The sequence below is a fragment of the Gallinula chloropus genome (assembly GCF_964237585.1).
Source record: "Gallinula chloropus genome assembly, chromosome: Z".
In the NCBI taxonomy this organism is placed as follows: Eukaryota; Metazoa; Chordata; class Aves; order Gruiformes; family Rallidae; genus Gallinula; species Gallinula chloropus.
In genome coordinates, this window is record NC_140089.1 from 41,236,353 (window position 1) to 41,261,097 (window position 24,745).

General features: G+C 35.4%; 1 protein-coding gene across 1 annotated transcript in view; it reads left to right on the top strand.

Moving 5' to 3' along the window:
• The window catches only part of VPS13A (vacuolar protein sorting 13 homolog A), a gene marked incomplete at its 5' end in the record, with an annotated part of 100,106 nt that extends 77,217 nt beyond the window's left edge, over positions 1-22,889 (top strand). The window contains 15 exons of the mRNA XM_084277968.1: positions 441-510; positions 987-1,092; positions 2,548-2,661; positions 3,608-3,753; positions 3,856-3,937; positions 4,829-4,942; positions 5,389-5,464; positions 5,566-5,729; positions 6,009-6,054; positions 6,315-6,438; positions 7,642-7,756; positions 17,998-18,083; positions 18,711-18,834; positions 20,271-20,345; positions 21,940-22,889. Coding sequence (XP_084134094.1) covers positions 441-510; positions 987-1,092; positions 2,548-2,661; positions 3,608-3,753; positions 3,856-3,937; positions 4,829-4,942; positions 5,389-5,464; positions 5,566-5,729; positions 6,009-6,054; positions 6,315-6,438; positions 7,642-7,756; positions 17,998-18,083; positions 18,711-18,834; positions 20,271-20,345; positions 21,940-21,990 — 1,493 coding nt within the window. The 3' untranslated portion in view covers positions 21,991-22,889. The remainder of the gene's footprint in view (positions 1-440; positions 511-986; positions 1,093-2,547; positions 2,662-3,607; positions 3,754-3,855; positions 3,938-4,828; positions 4,943-5,388; positions 5,465-5,565; positions 5,730-6,008; positions 6,055-6,314; positions 6,439-7,641; positions 7,757-17,997; positions 18,084-18,710; positions 18,835-20,270; positions 20,346-21,939) is intronic.
• Between the last annotated feature and the right edge of the window lie 1,856 nt (positions 22,890-24,745).

A 24,745-nucleotide genomic window follows, 5' to 3' on the forward strand; every position in this document is an offset into this window, starting at 1 on the left:
AGTAAGATGCCAGGTGTTCTAAATATGCCCAGTTACATATTTCTGCAGAACTCTTTTTGTTTGTCTGGGTTTTTTATTTTGGGTTTTTTTCTGTTTAGTTTATTTTCTTTCAGCCATTGGACAATCTTATTCTATGACTAGGAAAATCATATCAATCTAAGATTATATCAATATTAATTTGCTTTTAAGTGAAAATGATACATTTTCAGAGATCAGTGAAATGGATTTTTTGAGGTTCCATTTCATCCTTGTCTTCCTGTTCCTTTTCTGTTCCTGCTTTTTTTCCTGACTTAGTTGTTTGCCAGTCATATCCATTATATAATCCTACTTTACAGGATTGAGAAAATCCTGAACATATATGACATTTTCAGATTAAAAATATAAAGGTATATATATCATATAAAATTCCGTGCTGATCTTTTTATTTTACAACTTCATAGCACCAAAACCATTTACTGATGTCAGTATTGTCATGAGAACTGCAGGACATTCACAAATATCTCACATTAAGTAAGTATTTTGACATGTTCCATCTCTTTTGCTATTGATTATGTTTAATCAAGCTTTAAAATTATTATAGGGGCAAACATAATGCAAGATAATTTTACACCAACTCATTCTTGGAAAGACCAGAGCACTTAGAGATGAAAGCTCAGCCCCCTTTATTATCCACCTAATTGCAGAGTAAAGCAAGGATTTTTTAGTGTCTTATTAATGCAAGTTTTTAGACTTTTTTTTAATACAGAAAAAACTCTGTGTAATGGTGCTGTATAGAGTGCTAAATGATGATACTTAATTACAAAAGTTCTGGTTACAGGAAATGTATTTATGTAACCATCACTATGGGAAGCTGTCTTTTCAGGAGTAATGGTGAATCCCTCAAAAAAGAAAAAAGAAAGAAGCACATGAAGTCAATGCATAAGCGGTTTTATGTGATACAGATTTCTGCAAAACACCTTAATAATTGGTATTTTTTTCACATGTAGGTATTTTAAGGTCCTCATTCAAGAGATGGACCTCAGATTAGATCTTGGCTTCCTGTATGCACTGGTTGAATTCTTTACACAAACTGATGTGCCAAGTGACCAAGAGGTAGAAAACTTTCGTTGCTTAAAGATGAATAGATTTTAAGTTGGTAATTATTCAACTTGTATTTAAAGTAAAAAGTACAAAACCCAACTTGTTCTTCTGTGCCCATAACACTAGTCAATTGCTGTGTCTGGGGCTAATATGAAGCCATGAAGTTTTCAAGAGTTACTGTTACCTGAGGTAACAATACTAAATCCATTTTTGACTCTTTGGTGTTACAAATGCTCCCCAAAAATCAGTTAATTAAGAACCCAAGAAAGAAAGGAAGTGAAAACAATATTCTTTTCCTTAGTGTACCTTATTTGAGGGGGAAATGAGGGTTGGGGGGGATGGAATCTTGGCCAGGAAATCACTAAAAACTAACTTCTCATGAGAACAAGAATATAAAATATATAGGGAGAGAGGCTCATTAGAAAGTTAAAGTGTCTTTGGTAATTTTATGCAAAATTATAAAATTGCAGATGATGTTGTTGACAGTAAGTGGAGAGGTCAGTGGGAGGGAATTGAACTACTGTACAAGGAGAATGAGAGGATTTTATACATAGAAACAGTAGAAATAAAATATAATAGTATAAAGTGCGAGATTGTTTGGGAAATAATAGTCAAAACTTTAGCTACTACCACAAAGCAACAGAGTAGCAAGAATTTCCTGGATTTGCCAAAGAAAACCAAAAATGGCAGTAAACAATGCAGGTCCAATATATATTAGGCATGACGTTCTTGTTAAAAGAATTGAAATTTGAATATCAATACACAACAAACTGATAATAAATTATTTAGCAGAAAGTGCATCACTTTTCTCTGTAACTCAAAAATGCTGCTAGTGAAAACTTAACAAGAAATATCTACATAAAAGATCTTCCTGGATGAGCAGAGCAAAAAGGTGCTTTGTGATGGGGCAATAAAAGGTATTGTCTTACTGTGGGAAGTGTAAACTATGCTGAAAGGCAACTTTGCTTTTATTTCCCCATATCTACACATCAGAGATTTAAAAAGTATTATTGCTCAGGCATTATACTAAAATAAGGAGATAAGTTTAAAAAAGTTGCTCCACTCTAAATATAAATGGAAAATTAGAAGGCATTCTGGAGCAAGAAGAGAATTAGTATCTGGTATATAAGTTCAAGCAGTAATTACAGCCGAATAAATGAATGTAAAAATTGTCTAAAACTGTTGGGTTTAGTTCAGTAGATATTTTCAACTAAGTAAATTTGCTATTTTTGCATGGTGTAATGTATTAGATATACTACCGTTTTCCTACTTTTGTCTCAAGCATACAAAGTTCTCTGTTTTGAATTTTAAAAAGAAGATTCTGATTTTGGTGGTTGTAGTCCACTAAAATGTTGACTTTAATCATGGGGTATAAATATTAGCAAATATATTGAATCTGATTAACAAGTGCATGGTAAATATGTATACTCTACCTTTTAAAGTCATATTTTTTTAATATTTTCACAGCTAGAACTTTTCAAGAAAGATGTTGAATCTCTTCAAGAAGAACTGATGAGTGTGTCTTCAATGGATACATCGCAAATCAGCTTGTATGAATACTTTCATATCTCCCCAATAAAGGTAGGTATACCTTTTTCACCTGTGCTTGCTCTCTAACTGAATAATTTCTGCCTCCTGCAGGATAGTAGTCACTGGAAATGAAGAAACACAAGCGCAATCAAATAAAAATGTCCTGGAAAAGTGCTTCCATTGTTACCACTAACTTAACAGAATTTACATTAATATGTACCTAATATTCACATAAAATATTCACACTTCCATTCCTCTACATCGCTTTCTTCATACGTGATGGTGGTGGTGGTGTTTTTGTTATTGTTATTTGATGTGCTTGCAAAAATTCTACATTTTGTGTGCTAACAGAGCGCTGTGGATTGGGGAATGAGGTCATCTCTAAAAACATGTACTGCCAATATGCAATAACATTTTCTGCTTTATTATTACTAACTCACTAGAAAAGCAGTTTTCTTTTTTGACTCCAATAAAGTCTACTTTACTTCCCCATTACCATAAACACTCAGGTGCAACATGTGAATAGTATGTGCATTAGTTGCCTTTGTTTCTTTTATTGGGTAGCTGACTTTGTAAAAAAAGTGTGGTGGTATTTTGTAGGATCTATGAAGTCAGTGTGGAGCTGTGAATTACGTGGCAATGGTTCTGCAAGATGACCTGTGTATCTTTGAAATAAACTATAGTTAAGCTTTGTTATACCGTAAGTTAATGAATGGAACATAACGCTGTCTTCATAGAATCAGAAACAGCCATAAATTGTTTTGATTTTGGAAACTGCTGAACCCATTGTGCACTATAGAGCCTTTTGAGCAAATTTCTTAAATATTTTTCTGTTTTGAGACTGTCGTCTGAATTTTTGTGAAACAAATAGATCAGCTGATTCAGGTCTGCAGAGGTGGGGCTTTTCATATATACTTATTCCAGTGTAAAACTTGTGTTAACTTACTTGTTTTCATGTTTTTGTTTCCCACTTCCCAATCCTGTTTTTACCCTTTAGCTACACTTAAGCTTTTCACTCAGTACGGGAGGAGAAGATAGTAACAAAGAAGAAAGAAAGAATGAATTGATACCACTTCAGTCCCTGAATCTCCTGCTGAAGAGTATAGGGGCCACACTCACAGATGTACAAGATGTTGTCTTTAAGTATGTTGAAATATGACTGTAAAGATTAAACCAATATTACATATGTTAGATTTCACTTTTCTCTGCATAATAAGGACTTAATTCTTTTTTTTTTTTTTTCAGGTTGGCATTCTTTGAACTCAACTATCACTTCTGTACTACACAGCAGCTCCAATCAGCAGTTATAAGACACTATTCAAAACAGGTTAGAATAAATACATTTCAATATTTTGGTCAATATATATTTTCAAAGCAGTGCTGTGCGCTTTGATTCTGTGGAAATAAATAAAATTGCTTTCAGCATTGTGTGTTTGTATAGACGTTAAACGCATGAGCACGCACACAACAAAGATCACAGGTAACAAAACAGCTTTGGTGAATGGATAGTGGAAGCAAACATGATGCAGCAATTGGCATCAAAATATTAATGCTTTTTCATGGACATTAGTGATATATGACTTATGATGCCTCTTTGGCCTTTGTGTATTGCTGAAGTCCTGTCACCCAGTGGAGAGAATCCAGGATATAAACTTTTGCATAAGAGAATTAGCACTCATCCATCCATCCATCCATCCATCCATCCATGCATCCTTAATATTAAGGGATTCTTTGGACATAATAATCTAATGCTATACAGGGTTTTCACTGGGGAGTGAGTTATCTGTTGTTCTCTGACACTTCCTTTTCCCGAGTGAAAATTTGAAACCTCCTAGGAGATGCTCAACTTTTTAAAAAAATCCAATTACACTGTATATAAATGTAGTTACAACATTTTACAGTGACAGTCAACAGTTTTCTCAGTATATGCAAACGAACAAAACTTTGTCCTGTAGTATGAGAGAAATCCAGGTAATGTGCTTGCATTGTAAAATCTCAAAATCATTGATGTCAGTTATTTGTGAAACTCTTGTAAGAAATAATGTTTATTTGGCTGACTAAATCCTTTAAAATAAAACAACAACTACTTTTCAAAATAATGTTGAATTTTTTACATTAAACGCATGTTATGTTCACTTTTCAAAATCTGGGAATAGTACACTAGTTTTGTTAGTTTAATTTCTGAAATATTTTCACTATAAAAATATTTTTATTTTAGGCTATTAAACAGATGTATGTTCTTATTCTTGGCCTTGATGTCTTGGGTAATCCATTTGGATTCATAAGAGGTTTGTCTGAAGGAGTGGAAGCATTCTTCTATGAACCTTACCAGGTAAAAATCTCTGTTGCCTACTTATGAAATGTAGCACAAGTAGATAGATATGAATTGGACATATTAATACTTTTTTTGGTTTTAGATTTAGAACTTTAAATTTAAAGTGCCAGTAAGAGGTGCAGGAAAACTCAAGTGAGATGAAACATAGAGGGTAGTTCATTTAACAATTCACAAAAGACTAGTCCTTACAATTCTTACTTTAAAATTAATTGGGTTTTTTTCCCATTTACCTTAAAAAAAACAGACATCAGGGAATTAATTAGTATCCTAAACCAGTCTTTTGTTCTCTCACAGGTGCTTGTGTGAACTCTTTCACACTTTCTCACTTGCTCTCTGCAGTTTTCTTTTTGTTTTATATAAGTTCCAATATACACATAAGACTTAAAAATATGTAATGCACACAATTTGAACTGTAACATAAATGCATCCTTTTTCTTTCTTAGGGAGCCATCCAGGGTCCTGAAGAATTTATAGAAGGAATGGCACTAGGACTTAAAGCACTAGTTGGGGGAGCTGTGGGTAAGTTTCAGTGTTATCATGGCAGTATACTTAATAATAATCAATATAAGTAAGTATTTGTACATTGCATGGGCATTTTACTTTGTGTTGCTTTCCCATAGGTGGATTAGCTGGTGCTGCATCGAGAATCACTGGTGCTATGGCAAAAGGAGTAGCTGCAATAACTATGGATGAGGATTATCAACAGAAAAGGAGAGAAGCCATGAATAGGCAGCCCACTGGTCTGAGAGAGGGCATCACTCGTGGTGGAAAAGGATTAGTTTCTGTAAGGAGAAAAAAATATTTTAAAAAATCTAAATTTTATGCAGGCAAGAGTAGCAAATGTAGAGGCTGCAGTAGTTACCAGAGAGTTATTACTCTAATTGTAGTTTTGCAAATATGTGGCCACATTTCAGTGATAGTTTAACAAAAAATAAACGAGGGTAGAAGAGAAGGTAGGCAATGTGAAGCAGGTGTGTCTAACTCTGTTCAGTTGTAGAATACTCTAACACATGCACTTAATCTAAAATTATAGTCTAAATTTCTCTTTTGTTTCTCATGATAGGGTTTTGTCAGTGGCATAACAGGAATAGTTACAAAACCAATAAGAGGTAAGTTCTGATCTTAGGATGAACTAACTGTTCATATGATGGTGAATACTTGATCTTTTGTGAAGCACTCTAGATCTGAGTTATAAAATTTTTAATCAAGATTTTATAGCCCTACTGAAATTTAGTTTAAATTCTATGTGAACTTTTTGTGGAGGAGACTAGTTGCCTATTGAATAATATTTGTAATTAAATGGTAATTATATTTACCAAGATTGTAGAAAAACTCTTTTATAATTATTTGCTGCACTTAATTGTTTTAGGAGCTCAAAAAGAAGGAGCAGCTGGTTTTTTCAAAGGTGTTGGAAAAGGCTTAGTTGGAGCAGTAGCTAGGCCAACTGGAGGAATCATAGACATGGCAAGCAGCACATTTCAGGGTATTAAAAAGTAAGTAGAATAAGTATGAAGAATGACATATGGTATGAAACAGACATTACTAGTAGTTGTATATTGTGTTTTTGTTTCACTTATTCCAGTAAAATCAGAGTAATGAGAAATAAAACAAAATCTTCTTCCCCCTGCCCCCCACTTTTCTTCCTGGCCTTAACTTCACTCCCTGGTTTTCTCTCCCTCCTGCCTGATGTTTGAACAGGGGAATGGGGGTTGGTTCATCACATGTGTTCTCTGTTGGTCCTTCCCTCCCAGGGATAGGACTCCTCATGCTCTTTCCCTGCTCCAGCGTGGGGTACCTCCCACAAGAGGCCATCTTTGTGAGTTGTTTCCATGGGTTGTAGTTCTTTAACTTCTCCAGTGGGGTTCCTTTCCACAGAGTGCAGACCTGCAGAACCAGACTACTCCATCATGGGTGCCCCATGGTGTCACAGCCTGGCCAGCAAAACTGCTCCAGCGTGGGCATCTCTCTCTATGGATCTACTTGCCCTGTCAGGAGCCTGCTCTAGTGCAGGCTCTGTGCAGGGTTGCAGCCTCTTTCAGGTGCCTCCACCTTCTCCAGTATGTTTTTTTCAACAGGTGGATATCTGCTCCACCATGGACCTCCATGGGCTGTGGGGGAATCTCTGCTTCAGCATTTGGATCTGACTTTTTCTCTGACTTTGGTGTCTGCAGGGCTGATTTCTCTCATATTCTCACTCCTCTCTCTGTCTGTAAATGTCACTGATTTTTTTTTTGGTTTTTTCCTCCCTTTCTTGACTGTGTAATCCCTGAGGAGCTACCAGTGTCGAGGAAGGGCTCAGCCTTAACCACTTTTACTGCCATAAGATCGCCAGTCTTTTTTGTTTTCCACTTTAAGTTCTTTATCAGAGAAATGGAAGAAAAATATCAGAACAGAACTTCTGTATGACACAGATGTCTTTAGTTTTGAAGTGCAATGATTAGACACTAGTAAAGTATTGCAGGTGTATGCTGCCCCTGTGTCATGTAATTTTCTAAGAACCGTTCTCTGAAATAGATTTCTGAGTAAAAATTTCTGTCTCATAGATTCATTTGTATGCAAAAGTACATATATAGACACCAACTGTTGCTGTACTAATATTTTAGTTTAATTTGTATTTAAAATAATTTGGGGCCTTTGATAAATATTAGAGCTGAGCAGAGATACTGACACATACCTGAAATTTGCTGCTTTGTCAGAGTTACAGATTCATCAGAGGATGTGATAAGCCTGCGCCCACCTCGCTTCTTTGGTGAAGATGGAGTTATTAGACCTTACAGATTAAGAGATGGAACTGGAAGTCAAATGTTACAGGTGAAGAAAACAAAAGATAATTTGACATACATTTTAACTCATCATATGTTGAAATAATATTTTGCAGAATTTCCCGTTTTTAAAATACTCTACCAGCCCTTACCAATTAACTCAGTAGCCGAGGGGGTTCATTTAATTTCTTAGGATTATGGACTCTTTGGTGATTTATTTTCTGTGACAAAACCTTTGAGAAGGACACCATAATTTATTTGAGTATATCTATAGAGGTTTGTGCAAAATACTGAGCATTTTGAAAGAAGATAAAGGCCTATATGTGTAATTAAAAAGACTTTTGTCTTTTTATTTTTGATAAACTGTTGACAATAAACACAATAATACATTTTCCAGTAAAGTTATAATACACGGTGACTTTTTAACTACAATTTTAGGTAAAGCATCATTTATAACACACTTAAAATTGCTCTATTTATGTCATACTACAACTGTTGTAAGAACGTAAAGAGTTTTGAAGTTCGATACTGTTTGCATGAACAACATGCTTACCAGCAGTTATTCTTTAGTGATACAGCTGCCATTTAAGCAAATTTCACTCGGATGTGAAAGCCAAAATAATTTCGACTCTTATGCACCTTAAAAGGGTTCTATTTTTTCCCTCTGTTAGAAGTAGAGCTGCATTTTAGATACATTCAAGGCTAAGAAATATAGTAGTAGGTGATTGCATGAGTGTAAACAGGTTGCCAGAGAAATGTTGGAGAAGTCATACAGAAATAAACTCTTTGGAGAAGTAGGTGAGAATGAAGTAGCCTTTGGAGAGGATTTTTAGACTACTTTGAGAATTGCCATGGGTGTTTGTTTTATGTTCAGTTCCAATCTGGTTGTTTCTGTTTCTTCTGCACTTCATTAGTGTGTCTTTCCTGGTAGAAGAGGATTGTCCTATTTGGGGTATCTTTGCTATGTTGGCTATACCATTCACTGGTGATCTAGTTCAGACTCTGAAAATTCTTTGGTCACAAATAGTATGCTTTCACCTTTCTTCTAATGAAGTAGCTTCATCCCATGCTTTCCAATTTAAAGCTAGTGTTATAAAGCAGTATTATCTTAACTAGAGCATAGTTAGGGGCTACTGCTGATGAACAGCATAAATTCATTGGTAATCTTTCTCCTCTTTTTGGTAAGAAAATTAAATCCAAAGCATCCCTATGTATTTTAAAGTATACAACTAAAACAAATGCTAGCAAGCCAATGGAGTCAGATCTAATGTGCATTCTCTTAAGTCTTTGCATTGCTTTTGCTTCTTAAATTTGTGCATGTTTGAATTTGGTTTTTGGTTGTTGGTGGGATTTTCTTTTGAGAAACCTTTAAAACATTCTGCTAGGTAGTATTTAATTTTAATTTTTCTTTGTTTTCTGGTTTCGTGTCACCACCTTCAATTATCCATCTTATAAGAGCATTATGGCATTGCCTTGTGTAATAATGCCCATCATATTTTGTGATGGCTGCCATCATTTGAAAATTGTATGCTTCATATTAGTTTTCACTACTGATGAATTACTCATGAAGAAATGTACTTTGTAAGCTCCAGAGTTGTAGTTCGTCCTGTGGAGACTCAAATTGGAAGAGAAATAATTGTGTAATTTAAAAAAAAATTAATTTCTGCTATGTTAGATGCCTTAATCTTATTTTTACCATCAAGTCTACTCATGTTTTTCCTTCTTAATTTTTCTGTTTCTAGAGGTGTTTTGTTGGTTTACATGAGACTCAATATATTACAGATACATCCCCTATCTGAAGCAGTTTGAATAGGGTAGTACATTCTTGTAGGAGGGAAAAAAAAAAGGGCTTTTCTCCCCTTTTTGTAGTATTTCTGTGCATAGAACTCTGCTGGCTGGCCCCACTGCAGTCACTGTATTGTAGCACTTTAAACAGATTACTGGATTAGATTGGAATTAATTTGACTTTAGTGATTTAGGGATTGCACATGCTGGTTAAAGGAAATAGGATGTACGTGATTTATTGTGCTCATACTGTGTCCCAAACTAGGATATCACTTCAGAATTTGTTTTCTCAGCTTTTATTTTGCTTTAACTAACAAATCTGCCAGACAAACTAATACTTCTAAACTAATACTTTTGCTTTCTTCTTCCTTTACCATGCTTTCAGAAAAGACAGGCCTACAGGGAATGGACTAAGACTCACAGTAGTAGTGATGATGATGATGATGATGATGATGATGATGATGACAGTTAGAATAAAATGGACTGTAAAAAAAGATATACATGGCCTTTGTCACGTTCTTTTAGTATTCAAGTATGAAATGTTGCTGCTGTAATTCCCACTGAGAAATTTGAGTTGTCTGACATTAAATTCTTATTTTTTAAAAAAGATACCAAAAATGTGGGAAACAAACTGTATGGGGATAAATGCTAGAGAAAGGAGCAAATATTATAATAAAAACAGTCTTATAGATACAACTGGGCATCAGTTGAAAATAGTATTGAATAATATCAAGAAATAGTAATATTGTCACTTAGAGTCTATTTCCAGATATGTTTCTATAAAGTGTATTTAATGTTTTTGCATTTATATAAGTGTTTGACAGGTTTTATTTATAGTTTGCTAGATGAAATGCTTTCAAATGTGTTTAGTAAAACTTTACTGAGTTGTACAGTCATTATTGGTGTTAAAATGCTGTTGGCTGTTTAATTTATTTCATATTTCAAAAGTATTTTGTCTGCCTTTCTTTTTAACAATAAACATGTCTGAAGTATCTCTAAAATGGATTCATCTGTTCTGTTCCAACATTCTTTTTCATGTTTCCTGGAACTAAATCGTGTAAAAACACTAAATGGCTACAAAAGTATTTAAAATACAAAATACATGTATTTTGAAAGGAACATTTAACATCATTCCTTAATTTTTCATTTATCCTTTTTTGACACAAGTTTTACATACTTACTTTGTATATCCCTTGAAATCCTTAGGTGTGTGAAATAATGTTTTATTTAGTTATTTTTATTTCTTACCATAAATTTTGTTTTAAAATCAATATTTTTGTTTTCATAGAGGGGAAAAAAAATAATCCCAGAATGTAACCATTCGTGAAATTGCAGATAGCTGGAGAAAATGCCAGTACTTTAACAAGACTCTCTGTAGCAAAGCATATGTAACATGCAAAAGTACTTAGCTTTTTGTTTACCTTGACACAGGGAAAAAACCTCCCACCAAACCCCAGTACTAAATCTCTATAATTCTGTGGCATTAATTCCCTGATACATCTCTGCAAGTTTCTTCACGTGGTGTTTCATTCTGTATTCGCTGGAATGCTTGGAGTCTTCTCATTCTTTTCTTTTTTTTTTTTTGTGGTTTGTTGCTAAATTTGGAATTCTGTGTTGAAATACATATTTATGTATTGATTAAGTACTGTAATAAGAATTAACTCTTCTGCCAACATCTGAAGAATGAGAATTCCTATAAAGCCGCAAGACCTGATGAAACGTTTGCACAATTAGCAAAGGTGTGTCATGTCCTTCGTTGTCAACTGTCATCCAGTAGTTAAAATTGTGAGGGAAGAGCCATTGGGTAGCAAGCCAAGAAATATTCTGTAATCTCCCAGACAAAAGACAGGGCAAACTGATTTTGAGAGCTTGTTGTAGCTTAAACTACTGATGCTTAAGATTGCTGCAGGTCCTTTCTTGCTGCTCATTTTGTAATGCTGTCATCTTGAAAGGATGCCTTGCAGAAGATGACCGTAGTGCCATGTGTTACTGCCTTGAAACATTGTGGGAAGGATTTTGGGTATTTCAAACACTGATGATTCTCCAGTCTTTCTTTGAAGAATGTAGGATCTTTAATCCAGAAAAGATGTGTCATACCTAAAAGTTGAGGAAATTGTTAGGTACAACTTGATGTTGCATTTTATTAACTTCAATGGGTTTTGGAACTTTTAATGTGTTACCTGACATTTTCTTCTTCCTCTTTGGCTTTTTTAGTGCAATTCTTTCTTTGTCCTATAATTTTTTTGATTTTCTTCTGTAATGACCTGTCTTACAGGACAATGCATTCTGATTTTATAGCAAAACTTTTTTCTTTCTCATTTTAAAACAGGTTTAAAAAGAAACACGATCACTTTTTGACTGAAACATGACCTTTGCACAGAAAAAAAAGGGGTTTAGAAATAATTTTTTTTCTATCAAATCCCCTTAGCTTTTAAAGGCTCTAAACTTGTAATTCTACAAAGAATTCTTGTAACAACTTATGGTTCTACTCCATAGTAGAAAGCTAATTAAAACAAAACAAAAAAAAAAAAACTTGCCAGTATAGTTTACATACAAAAATGTTTCTATGACTTTGAAGGTTTTGTCTCTTTCATGGAGTATCATTCCATTTTTGAAGTTTTTATGCTAATAAAAAATTTTGCAAAAGTACTTTATTTGTTTCTGCATTGAGTCTAGATTGCTCTGAGTACACATTGTGAAATGAAACAATTTGGATTCAGGGTTAGAAAAAATTCTATCACCTGAAATAGTAGGATTTAATTTCTAAGTCATTGAACCAAAACCTGTGAAAAGTGTTACAGCTAACTAGCCAGAAGTGATGCTCTTTAAAGGGCAAAAAAATATTTAGGAATTTAAAGCAACATACAAAAAACACAGATTATCTTTTGATATGCCTTTCCCCTCCCTGCCCCCCTTCAGTTTTATGAATTTTAATAGTTTACCTTTTGGCTACACAATTCTTTTACTCACTTTTTCTGCTGCTAAATTGAATTTCAAGTCCAGTACTGTTGCTGAACACTTCAGGACTAAGTGCCATCCTTTCAGCTCAGGCTGCCAACAACAGAACAAGTTGATGTTTCAGGTTTTCTCAGGTGTTTAGCTTTACTCTTTTAGTGTTTTGTGTAACGGTAGCTTGTATGTGTATTCTTCCTCCTCAATGAGGTCCCCTGGTACATCCCCTTTGATCAGGGTTCTTCAGTCATTTTAGTTTCTCAAGAGGCTCTGTAGACTTAACATCAGTGCAGAGGGATGCTATGGACAGTTTCTGGCATGCTTAATAAACTGTTAGACATTTACAGAAGCTATAGACCTGCCAGAATCACTGGCCTTTGCCCTGTCAGGAAATAAAACCGAAAGGTTATTCTCATGCTTTTGAACCAAAGTCATTAACACCTGCACCATGAAATCAGTGGAGATCTCTGTGTCACAGCTCAGTGCCTGCCCAAAACCAAAATAAATTAAAAAATATATATATATGTCTAATTTGCCTTTATAGCTTATGATTGCACGAGGGCTCTTTTACAGTTTTGATGCCCAACTATGCTGCAGTGAGTATAAGCTTGTAGAGAATAGTCATACTTCCACACTGTATTGGAGGTTTTTGAGCTTTCAGTTCAGTGATGCTCTTTTTGATCATGAGGTGTGCTTCAGATCAAATGCCAAAAAGCTGGAATGGGTTGAGCAGACCCTTGTTTCTTGGTATTCAGCCATTCTTAGTCTGCCAGGAAGAACATCTGAGGAGTGAGAAAACTGTCATTCTCCTTCCCTCACCCTGCTTGGGCTTGGGTTCAAATCAATATCCATAATTATCTATATCCTGAAGTACTCTAAAACTGTGGTTTCACTTCATAAAATTCTAAGTAAAAAGTTCTTTCCAAAGTTCAAAGTAACAATTTTTATTCAATGTTGTCCTGACTCTTACCAGGCATCTATTCATACATGACATCTAGTTTGCTGCTCCCTTGAGTCACAGCTGTCATTATCCATCTTTCTTTGGAAAACCTAGGTTAAAGGAAAGAGCAGGATCCTTACAGCTTAAATGTGCAACATTTGGATATTATTTGATAGCCATTGCCCATCCCCAAATAGAAGACTCATAAATATTTATAGCAAGCCCTCAGGGATTAGCCAGTAGCAATTGTTTCAGAACCTGGAAGCTCATCTGACTTAGTTTCATGTTAGCTTGTTTGTAGTTGAAGCATAAATGCTTATGTATGATAGAAAAGCAAGTGAAAACTAGAAGTGTCCTTGGCAAAGCATATACCATACAGAGCATACCTACCTCTTGTGTTTGCTGACAGGGAATGCAGAAAAGAAGATGGAAATATTTTTCCATTTCCCCGCTGATACAGTAATCACTTCAGATGCTACACATCAAAGTGCACATCAATGTGCAGGGAACACAACACCCAGATGCAGTCATCATAATGAAGGTGCAGATCCGTGTATTTTCTCCATTTAGCTCATCAAATGATCTTTGTCTTCAGGTCAAAATCTGACCACGATATAATTCTGCCAGTCAACACAGGCAAATTTTATTTCTTCTGTGAAGTAGAAACTACCAGTGTTCTGGAAGAAAGCTGATGTCCTAATTTTTCCTGTTCTGTGTACGGTGGTGTTAGTTTGAAATGTTAACTGTGACCACAAATTTGTGATGATTTGAACAAAACCATGTGGAATTTCAGAGTGGCTGATGGGAATGTGGAATTCAGCCATGTCATGGACAAAAGCTTTGGTTTTTGTAGCATAACAATGAACATTAGGGATGGAATTAGGGAGCAGGCAATAAAGGGTTGACATTAGTTCTTATTAATAAAGGATGATGAGAGAATTTTGCACGGCAGAAAATGGAATGCTCTTTTTTTATTTAACAATTTTTTACCTCTTTCACACACATTCAAGCTAGATCAAACAAGTGACCTGACTGTTGCTTAGAATTAGTAAATGTGTCTGTGGGGAAGATGAGGTATGTAATTATCTAATCTTCCAGGTTAGCCTGCTGAAAGTGGCAATTCTGAAGAAGTCACCGTGTAATTTGAGTGGCATTATAATTCCAATATTGCAGGTTCTAGCAACAGCTGTGAATTCTCTTCAGAACTCACATGTTCAGGCAGCAATCAGTTCAAAAGGAAATGCACTGGCAATCTAAAATCCAGTTGAAAATTTCAAGTTGATCTGAACATCAAGAGAGAAGAGTAGCAGATTTACAACAACCTTTTATCTAGTAATGGTTTTCACGGTATTTTTTTCACATGTTATTTCAGTTGAGATGAGTTCAAGGAGGATATGACTTTTGTATCGCACATACTATTAGTATTTTTAAGGAATATAACCAGAAAGATCATAGCTTTTAAATTCTGTCACCACTACTTATGCTCTGCTCTGTTTCGTTTCTAACTCTGTCAAAGGCCTCTGTGCTTGCTTCTCAATCTCATGGGGTGTGATTAGGAATCTTTCCAGATGCAGAGATTCCACTTTTAAGACACTGAGCATATTTGCATAAAAGTCTCTGCACAAATGACCTACTGTTAGATTATAGCAGTGGCAACTAAGCATTCATGCTCCAGGTTAGGATAATTTGCAAAGGAGGAGAACTGTGCTGGGCTTACTTTCCTCTTTACAACTGCTGGAGTGTCTTTTGTTTAATAGATTCATTCCATCTCTATCCACAGTCAATGAACCATAACTGATGCTAAAGGAATTGGGTTGTTAAACCTTTTCTAATTTGAAATACACAAGTGTTTTAGAAATTAGTCTTAGTTTTCTTATAGCGGTGAAACTAATATTGAGCAAACAACAATTGATCAGTGTCACCTCCCATAGTTTTGCATCACCAGTGGTCTGATTGCTGTCTTTTCTCAAACAATAATACTGTAAAATATGAACCCCGTATTTATGCATCTATACTGAGGGAAATACAACCTTTTATGGTTGACTTGTATAAGACACTTTATATAAGGCAGAGCATAGTAGTGATCTGTGCTATAAGAATTCTGAACCATAATTTGGTGTATCCCTCTGATGTATTTCCTAATGAATAGCTGCAATTCTAATGCTAAAAAGGATAAATACTGTGAACAAAAGGTAGAAAAATTGAACAGCAGAAAATTTAGAAGTTGTAAGTGCTCAGCATTGGCATAGATACCAGTGTTACCTCTCAAATGGTCTGTGCAGCATTTTCTTGTGCTTTATTTCCAAATTAATGTCTGCAAAACTAGAAAATGCAGTTAATTCCAGTTTATGGTCTTTGACTCACAACTAAGAATGAGGAGTAGTTAACTCAGTGTATGCCACATGGTAACAGTGCTGAGCAAATTGCTTGTGAATCTGTTTTTTTCTTTTTTTTTTTTTTAATTTGGTGGTCATATTTGGATAGCTTTCATTTAGGTTTGTGACATGCTTGGTATTTAAGTGCTGTACTTCCATAATAACTTTCATAATTCTCATTTCATTATCAGTAAACTAAGTTTATTCCACACTGAGTTGCAGTGGGGTGACATGACTTCTTGGGAATAAGCTGTAACTCCGGTGTTAGGTCCCCACTCTGGCCTTACCTTAGTGCTGTACAAAGCATAAGAAAGTTCCCTTCTTTGATGCAGGAAAAAGACTAGATATCCTCTCCATTCTAATAAAGCTAAATTGCTAAATGCTTCTCTCCTGTAATTGCCTCCAGTAGAAGATACTACTCATAGTTTGTGATACGTGTTTGGTCAGTGAGAGAAAGTTTTGACATTCTGCACCTTGCAGACTAAATGCAACGAGATCTTTTACCTCTGCTGAACCACACTTGCTCTTTCCACATATGTTGTCTCTGTAAGTTCCTGACAGCTATCTCCTCCCTTCCTCAGCCTTTCTTGCTAGGCCACTAACACTGAAAGTCTGTCAGGATGTAGAACTAAACCTGGGATCTGCGTCAGGTATCCTACCCATGCTGTCTGTCCGTGCATCATCTTCTGTCTTCTAACCATCTAGGGTGTTGTCTGCTGCAACATGCTTAGGACCAAGCTTCTACTTGGAAAGAGAAAGGGAAAAACACTCAAATTGGAGGCAAGGACAGACTTAAATTGGAGGCATGTCAAGCCATAAAATAAGGAGTTTCAAAACAGACCAAAACACACGCACTCACACACACACACAAATCCAATAAAGTAAACAATAATTGCGCTGTTTCAAGCCCTTAATTCCTCAATTTTAAAGCTTTTCTTGCTGTATTCATCATGCTGTATACATGTCATGCGTTCTTGCAGAAGTAAATTCAGCAGCAGCTTATGTAGGTAGGTATACGATCAATAGCTGTGATTTTGTAGCCCAACAGAGTTGGGGAGCTAGAAATAATGGGAACTTTCTGAGAGCATGCTGGAAAGGACTCTTTTGGAAACCTGTTACTCAAAGGTTCTAGCATTTTAGTCACTAAAGAGTCAGTGTCTTTGAGGGAAGGCATCATTTAACCAAAATCCGTTAGGGCAAATCCATGCAGCCACATTTGAACTTGTGGGGTATGTCTAATTAAATGTCTTTATCATTTTACAGTGGTGAAGAACGCTTAGATGGCTTTGCTATTTTAACTGCACTGAGAGCTAACCTACACGGTTTTAAATATTGGCATAAGCATCTGAAGCAATGTGTTTGTTGTTAAGGATTTATTGGATCATATTGGTTTATACTAATCTGTTTTTGCTTCCATTTTGTAACAGATGGGAATTATGTGAGCAGTCGTATTGCCGTTCCCAACTAGGATGCAGCTGTCTTAATCGATCACTGATTTAATAACTCATTGTTTTGAAGTCAGAAACCCAATGATTGCCAAATCATTTTAAAGTTAAAAAGTTAAAAAAATCCTATGCTGTTGTTAATATTTTCTATTTATTGCACATTAAAGAATATTCTGCTTAAGCATTCACATCAGTTGTAGGAAAAAGATTAAACAAGTTCAGAATGAAAAAAAATACAGTGAAATGCTAATTACATCAAGTACATTTTTGATTCTCACTGTCTAGATGGTAGTGGGGTTTTGTATATAGTTAAGTATAGGTGTGTTCCCAGAGTTAATTACTCCACTTTTTGGAGCTGACTTGACATATGCTAGGAAACGGAACATTTGAAATTTAAAAATGGTTTTTTGTTGTCTCAAAAGCTCATTACTCAGCGGATATTCGGCATGTGAAAAAACAAGTCACAGAGTCACAGATTCATAGGGGTTGGAAGGGCCCTCTTGAGTCCTGAAATGCTTTGAGAGATTTTGTTGTTCCTTGCCACTTTTGGTTAGGATTGATTTTTATTTGCATAACTGCATTAAGAGGAACCAAATAATTTTACGTGATAATGAACATTAACTGCAAAAAAATGTTAGTGTTGTATTCTGACTTTACGAAAGCAGACATTTATTCAACGCTATGTGCTTAATTATAATTTATGCTTTCAGGGGATAAATACATTTTCAGCATAAAATTACTCTATGAATTCATAATAGCATATTCAAAACTATAAACCTTTTATCTCTTTTAGAAAATTGAGAATGGAAGATTTGCAAAACTCAGATACATTGCACACGCTATGGTCAACAGTACAGATCTGTTAATGGTAACAAAAAGGTAAACAGTTTTGTCTCTGAATAAGAAGCACTTAAAATTGTCATCAAAATGTGCACGCCTTGATAATTGTTGATTAGTAATTATGTTTTTATGTGCCTGCCATTGTGTATGTAGATAAAACAGTGGGGAAGGAACGCTTAGTGTGTTGTTAATCTAGTTCAACAGCAGCATTGTTCAGCATGAGAGTGTATTATTTTGAGTGTCATAGTAATTTCTCTAAGGAGAGAAAAGGAACGATGGTTTTATGATTTCCTTAGCTGAGAAAGATTTTTATTTTTTTTTAAATAACTCTGGGCTGAAGGAACTTCAGCGTATCGGAGAGAAAAAGGGTCCTACAGGAACAGTGTCGGTTATGTCTAACAGCGGATTATCAGACATCCTTCTCAAATAAAAAGTCGCTGCAACTTCTGTAGGAACACACCTAAAAGTGGCTTTACAGTTCTGCCGTGAAACACGGAATTTTAAATTTTGAACAGGAAGGTTCAACCAGGCTGTATGGTTGTAAAACCATGAATGAGAATTATTTTGGAACAGTGAATAACTTGACTAGAGTTAGAATAACTTTGTAACTTTTAAATATTTTTACCTTATTTTTAATTTTTAAAAATTTTATTTTCTGGTGCCTAGCGGTGTGTTATTTGTGACAAAAGGGACGTTTGGACAGCTAACATGTGAGTGGCAATACACTTATGATGAATTTACCAAAGAACCCTTCATTGTGGATGGCAGAAGGTTACGCATTGAAGCCAAGGTACGTTCACCTAATCATGCTTAGCTTTGATTTTGGGCGACTGTTCATAAAATTTGACTTTGAATCCCTGATCCCTTTCCTTTTTTAATTCCTGATCCCTCTTCTAGTTGAGATGCACTCAGAGAGGGGAGTTGAAATTTTCCATTTGTGAACTCCTCAGATTCTGGCTGAATTGGCGTTTGCAGAAGAAATTACTCCTTGAGTGCTGCAAATTTTTAATTGGTGTGCACCCGTTTGTGGTGTTTTGTTAGTATGGAAAATGGTGATACATCACAGCTCTCTCAGAAGGCTGCAGAATGTTTTTGTTATGTACTCTGGTACTGTGTAAACATGCCAGGGTGTCGAAATGTACATTGTTGCGATCCCAAAGATTGGGATATATCAGAGTAATACACTTACATGTGCTGTGCTTAAATTCTTCACAATTATAATCGTCATCAAGATTGTAATGGTGTATGCTTATCCTATTCATTACTATTGGAAGAATGTTGCTCTCCCTTGCAATTTTTCCTTTTAAAAAAAAAATCCCAATTTTCTTTTTCTGGGTGATAAATAAATTTTAAGCGTAAAATTACTCTATGGATTAATATTTCATAGGATATGAATTATTTTAATACATTATATTATGCAATACATAATATGTCATATAACATGTAATATATTATAATAATATAATATATTTCACATGATATCAATTATTATGTCTTTTATTCATATTATTCATATTTTTTTAAATAATCCCAATTTTTGTTTTTAATGAGCTTCCTCCATTTAATTACATATCTTGGCTGACAGGAATTGATGGTGTACAAAGTCATTCAGTTTTTCCCTCAGATTATTTCTGTCGCAGAGACCTTAAGAAGCAGAGCCGTATTGGTTAGGAAGGAAATAATTCTTAGTTTCTGCCATCTCAGACAGTGCTGAGTAAGATATCCATCTTTACCCTCACACAGCAGTCATTTCAGAGGCTGTACATGTGTCTGCCTTATGTTCTTTGTTGAAATCTGTGGTTGAATATTGTATTTTTCAAAGTACTGCTTATGTTGCATTTCTGAAGCCTAATTTGCTAAGGCCACTAACCTGTTGGTATCAGTGGAATGTCCACCCAGGTAATCACTAGGTGGGGAATGAAAAATAGCAACCTCAGAGAGCGCTGGATTTTGTTATCCCACAAACTCCATTACCTGCCTCCCGTCCCTACACACTTCCATAGACCAGTCTCCGCAATAAACAGGGAAGACCTTTACTGCCCACAGGTTCCACTCCACTGGCAGTTCATGCAGAAAATTAAGTTTCACAGAGTGTGCACACTGTGAACCTGCTCAGATTAGTGTCATGGGTACATGTACGTATCTGAAACTTACAGCTGCCTTAATAGGCAAACGAAAACTTTCTTAGCCATAAAGTTTGAAGAAATGTGGTTTGGTTTTTTTTAGGAACGTGTTAAGTCTGTCTTCCACGCCAAAGAATTTGGAAAAATTATTAATTTTAAAAGTCCAGAAGATGCTAAGGTAAAGTGAAAATGTTACTACAATTATACTGTGCTAAATGTGACTTTAAAAGTGAAACAGAAATATTCTTAGCCTGAAGCTGCTATGTATGTGTAAAATTCAGTATTTTCCACACAGCCATTACATTGATGGAAATGACAATGATCCATTTGGCACTGAATTTCAAAAATTCTCAGTTCCAACAGCAAACTTTCTCACATAGTCTTTGGAATTATAACTGTTTGTCAAATGGCTGATTTATCAGTGCAGCTAACAAAAACTAAGCAACCAAGAATGTGAATGAATATAACATGTTTTAATAGAATAAACAAATTGCACCTAGTTTTGTTAGGTGAGGGGTTGGGGATGGGAGGGATGTGTGCATCATACTATTTATGCCAGAAGCCTTAAGCAAGGAAAAGAGAGCTGAAATAGTTGCATGCACTTTTCACCAAAACACTGTTTTGCATGTTGGGCTAGAAAATCCTTTGAACCTCACAGAACCATCAGGAATGTGGATGTGAGGGGCAAGGTCACTGTCAGACAGGCTTGGTAAGGAATGTTTTACCTTAGAGAAGGAATATTTAACAGATTCATTAAAAAACCCTGCCATCAGGGGCCTTCCTACATTCTGTAAGTCTTTTGGAGTTGCTTCCCAGCTGTTTGGCCTACAGGTCACTTCTGCAAATGTGACACTTGAGGTTGCATATATAGAGAGCCCACATGGAGGGGAAGTGTTCTAGGAACAGTGAAAATCTGTAACAGAAGGGCATGAGGTCACTTCAGTGGCACTGCTTTGTGAACATCGTGTCATTCTCGTGGGCGTTACAAGGTGGTTTCATGCTGATGTGAACACCAATTTCTCCAACAACCGATTCTTTTTCAAACCTTCAGCATCCTGCTAAACAGAAGCTGTGCATTCCTTGGTGGGAGGTGTGGGGGTTGTGAGCTTGGGATAAGGAGGAGGGAATCCTAGAGATCTGTGACATAAAACCTGATCTGATAACAGAATCTCATTTGTAATCATCCAGTAATCTTCCTTGAAAGCCTTAGGCAGCTTTCTCATGGCAATCCCTTCATAGAACTTAATCTCCTACCCCAGATTTCCACTCTTAAAGACTCTTGGGAAAGTAATTTCCCTTCCATGTTCAATAAACATATGAATTTGAAATTCCTCAAAAGTACTCAGATGTAGTTAAAGAAAGGGTTTTTTCTGTGTTGTTACATTGATGCAACCTATTATTGTCCTCTATCATTCATTATCCTTGATTCTCTAATGAAGAGCATTAATAATGATGTGGGTGAGATGATGATGATGTCATACATTAAAAAAAAATTATCAGTTGAAATACAGATCAGGAAACTGAAATATCAACCTAATCAGTTTAATTAGCGCTGGTATTCCGTGTCAGATACTGGTACTTAAATGCCTCCGTTTTCACTGGAGAAAATCAGGGGCTTATAACCTACAGTAGGATTTTGAGCACTGTTTTACAAGTTGGTTCGGAAGAGAGCAGGTACTGAAGTGTCTGGCCAACGCAATCTAATTTTCAGCTGCTTTGTGTGTTTTTTTTACCAAGGAAACACTTTTGTTTTTCTCTTTTCCTTCACACAGTGGATCCTTTCTAAACTGGAAGAGGTGAGAGAGAACCAGCCAAAACTGTAATGAATACAAAGGCACCAAGATATGAAGATCACTGAAAATCTACCTTTTAATTCCTCTTATACAGCAGAACTATTTGAGTATCGGCAACAAAAGCAAAAGCAGGAGGGAAGGAAGATTTGTGAAATTATTTATTATGGTCACTATGGGAATGACTATCACAAAAGTAGATGATGTTACGTTGAAAAGAAAACAATGTAGTCATGAAAAAAATTCTGCCAAGTGTAGGCTTGTTTTGTTTAACATAGGAATTCAGGATTTATTGTTTTATAAACACAGTGTAAATTGATGCTGGAATAGTTCTTATGATACAATTCAGAGCAAATATTTGTGGTTTTATTTGATTATGAAAATCAATACTTGGCTTCTTCATATGACTTGAGGCTGTGTTGAAATTCAAAGTGTCTTTGTCAAAGGAAATGTTAACTTAATCTCTAGTCTTACAACTCAAATTCTAAGGAGGAGGCTACTGACCAGGGAAGTCTAATTTAGATGATCACAGGAATTTCTGCTTAGTTAACAATATTGTTTTCTTTTTCTTTTTCTAATTGAATGGACCAGGTCACGATGAATTTGTAATACAGTAGCACTTTTAGTGTAAACTTTTTGTATATTCTACTCAAGGAAACACTGCAGCACCTCTATCAATATTCACAGAAAATATGACAGTTTACAAAAATGTATAATGGGGAGAATTAATATATCTCTGCACTAAAAATATTAACTAAAGCCTATTATTTTAAATAAAAGTCTTGCAGCTTAAGGAGTTTATGGGGTTATAAATGCACTGTTGCATACCAAAAATAAATGCCTTGGATTACACAGTATTGTGTGCTAAGCACGTGACTAATAAAGTCAAATTTATATTAAATAATAAATATAATATTTCACAGTTGCTTTTATCAACTTTTCTTACCCAGTGAAACTTTTTTGTTTCATATCCGGACAGCAGAACTTTAGCAGGGAGAGCTTGAGTGTGTGCAATTCTGCTCATTTCATGAATGTACTCGTAGTGTTGTTGAATGGCTGTTTACTGCAGTTGGTATAAAAGGTACAGGAAACAGTAGAGTGTTACATGAAGGTTTCCACAAATTCCTATATCAAAGTCTTGGAATTATCTGGTTCATACAGTAAGTACCTGCTGCCAAAATATTGTTTCCAAAAAATTGTTTGGCACACTTAAAGCTACAGGATTAAATTCTGACATTGCTGGAGGTGCTTGAGAGATCCAAATTGTTGCTTTATTGTAAAATCTAAAATGATTAGCATGCTAACCTACAATTGCAGTTCTTTAATTTATTGTAAGTCTTGTCTTTGGTGTTGAGTAACCACTCAGTGGCTTACAAAATACATGTAATATTGTGATTTCCCCCACAATTTGTAAATTGAATCAAAAGATAAGAGAATTCTGAACTATGACAGTGACTGTGTTATACCACTTGTTTGTACACCAAGCACGTACCAAGAGTATTAACTCAGGTTATAAACATGCCAAACTAAGAAAATACTTTGCCTTAGATAAGTAGTGTTATTAGGTGCACTAAGTAACATTCTGTTTCTGTAATTTGTTTTTCATCTATCACTTTTCACCATGATCTTGAGTCTTGGTTACTGTGTAAATCGTCTCCCCTCTCTTCTCTTTATCCCCGGTATTTACTGATTATCTACTGCAACTTTCACTTCTAGAACCTCTTGCAAGTACTTCATATATTCCCATTAGTGTAGTTTTTAAATTTACTCCCTTCTCATTATTTTTTTCTGCATGGAGCCTCTATTAATGTTATCTCCAGTTCTTTCTTACATTTATTTTTCCAACAAACTCCTGCAGTAAACATTTGAGCAATTTAGCCATTAATGATGAAGGATTTATTTCAAATGGGTTTGTGGCTTCTGTTTTGGAAAACAACAAATCCAAAAAACCTGCATTTTTCCTATGTGGTATAAAATATTTGATCTCCTGTGCTAACCAGAAGTCTTAACACAAGAACTTGGAAACACTAGAAGTGTTCATAAGTCAACATAGGACCTTTCCCCCACCTCCTACCTTGTCTCCACTTGTAATGACACCATGCTTTTCTATAGTTCCCTTTTTCTAGTCAGTAAATTGTGTGTTTTTCTTTGTGTTTTTTTTTCTCCTTAGACTTTCCCCATGCAGACAGGAATGAATCTTGCCATTTCTTGGCAGACACCGTTTTTCTGTGTTAACTATGAATTAGCCTGAGGTCAGGAGAAGAATACTCACACACCATCGTGTAGTTTTCTGGATTACTGCCATCTGAGATGCCCACTCTGCTATCCCTCATTCCTTACTGCACCATGCATACTTTTTTCCACAAGAAGGCAGAATAGATGTGTTAAAGTTTATTAACGATGTATATGCAATTAGACAAGGGGATCTCAATAAAAATTTAAATATTGGCATTTAGGTCTGCCCACTGTGGTGTTGAAAAGTATGCCATGGCCTTTACTGAAGTACTGAAGAACACTTTCCTTTTTAGATGACTGTTACCTAAACTTAGTACCTTTGAGAATTGTAATTTGGGTTCTCAGTAGTAGTTTTCTAAGGGTTAGAATTACCTCTTAAGAAACCATTGACAAACCAAACATAAAATCAAAGATGCCAGACACATTGCTAAAAAAATTTGTAAGTCTAACTGTTTGTACTTCTTTTTGTTCAGCTGCATGGCTTGGCATGGCATGGCTCTCTTGGTTTCCACACTCCTTCCCCTTCCCCATCCTCCTCTTCGCCTTGAATAAA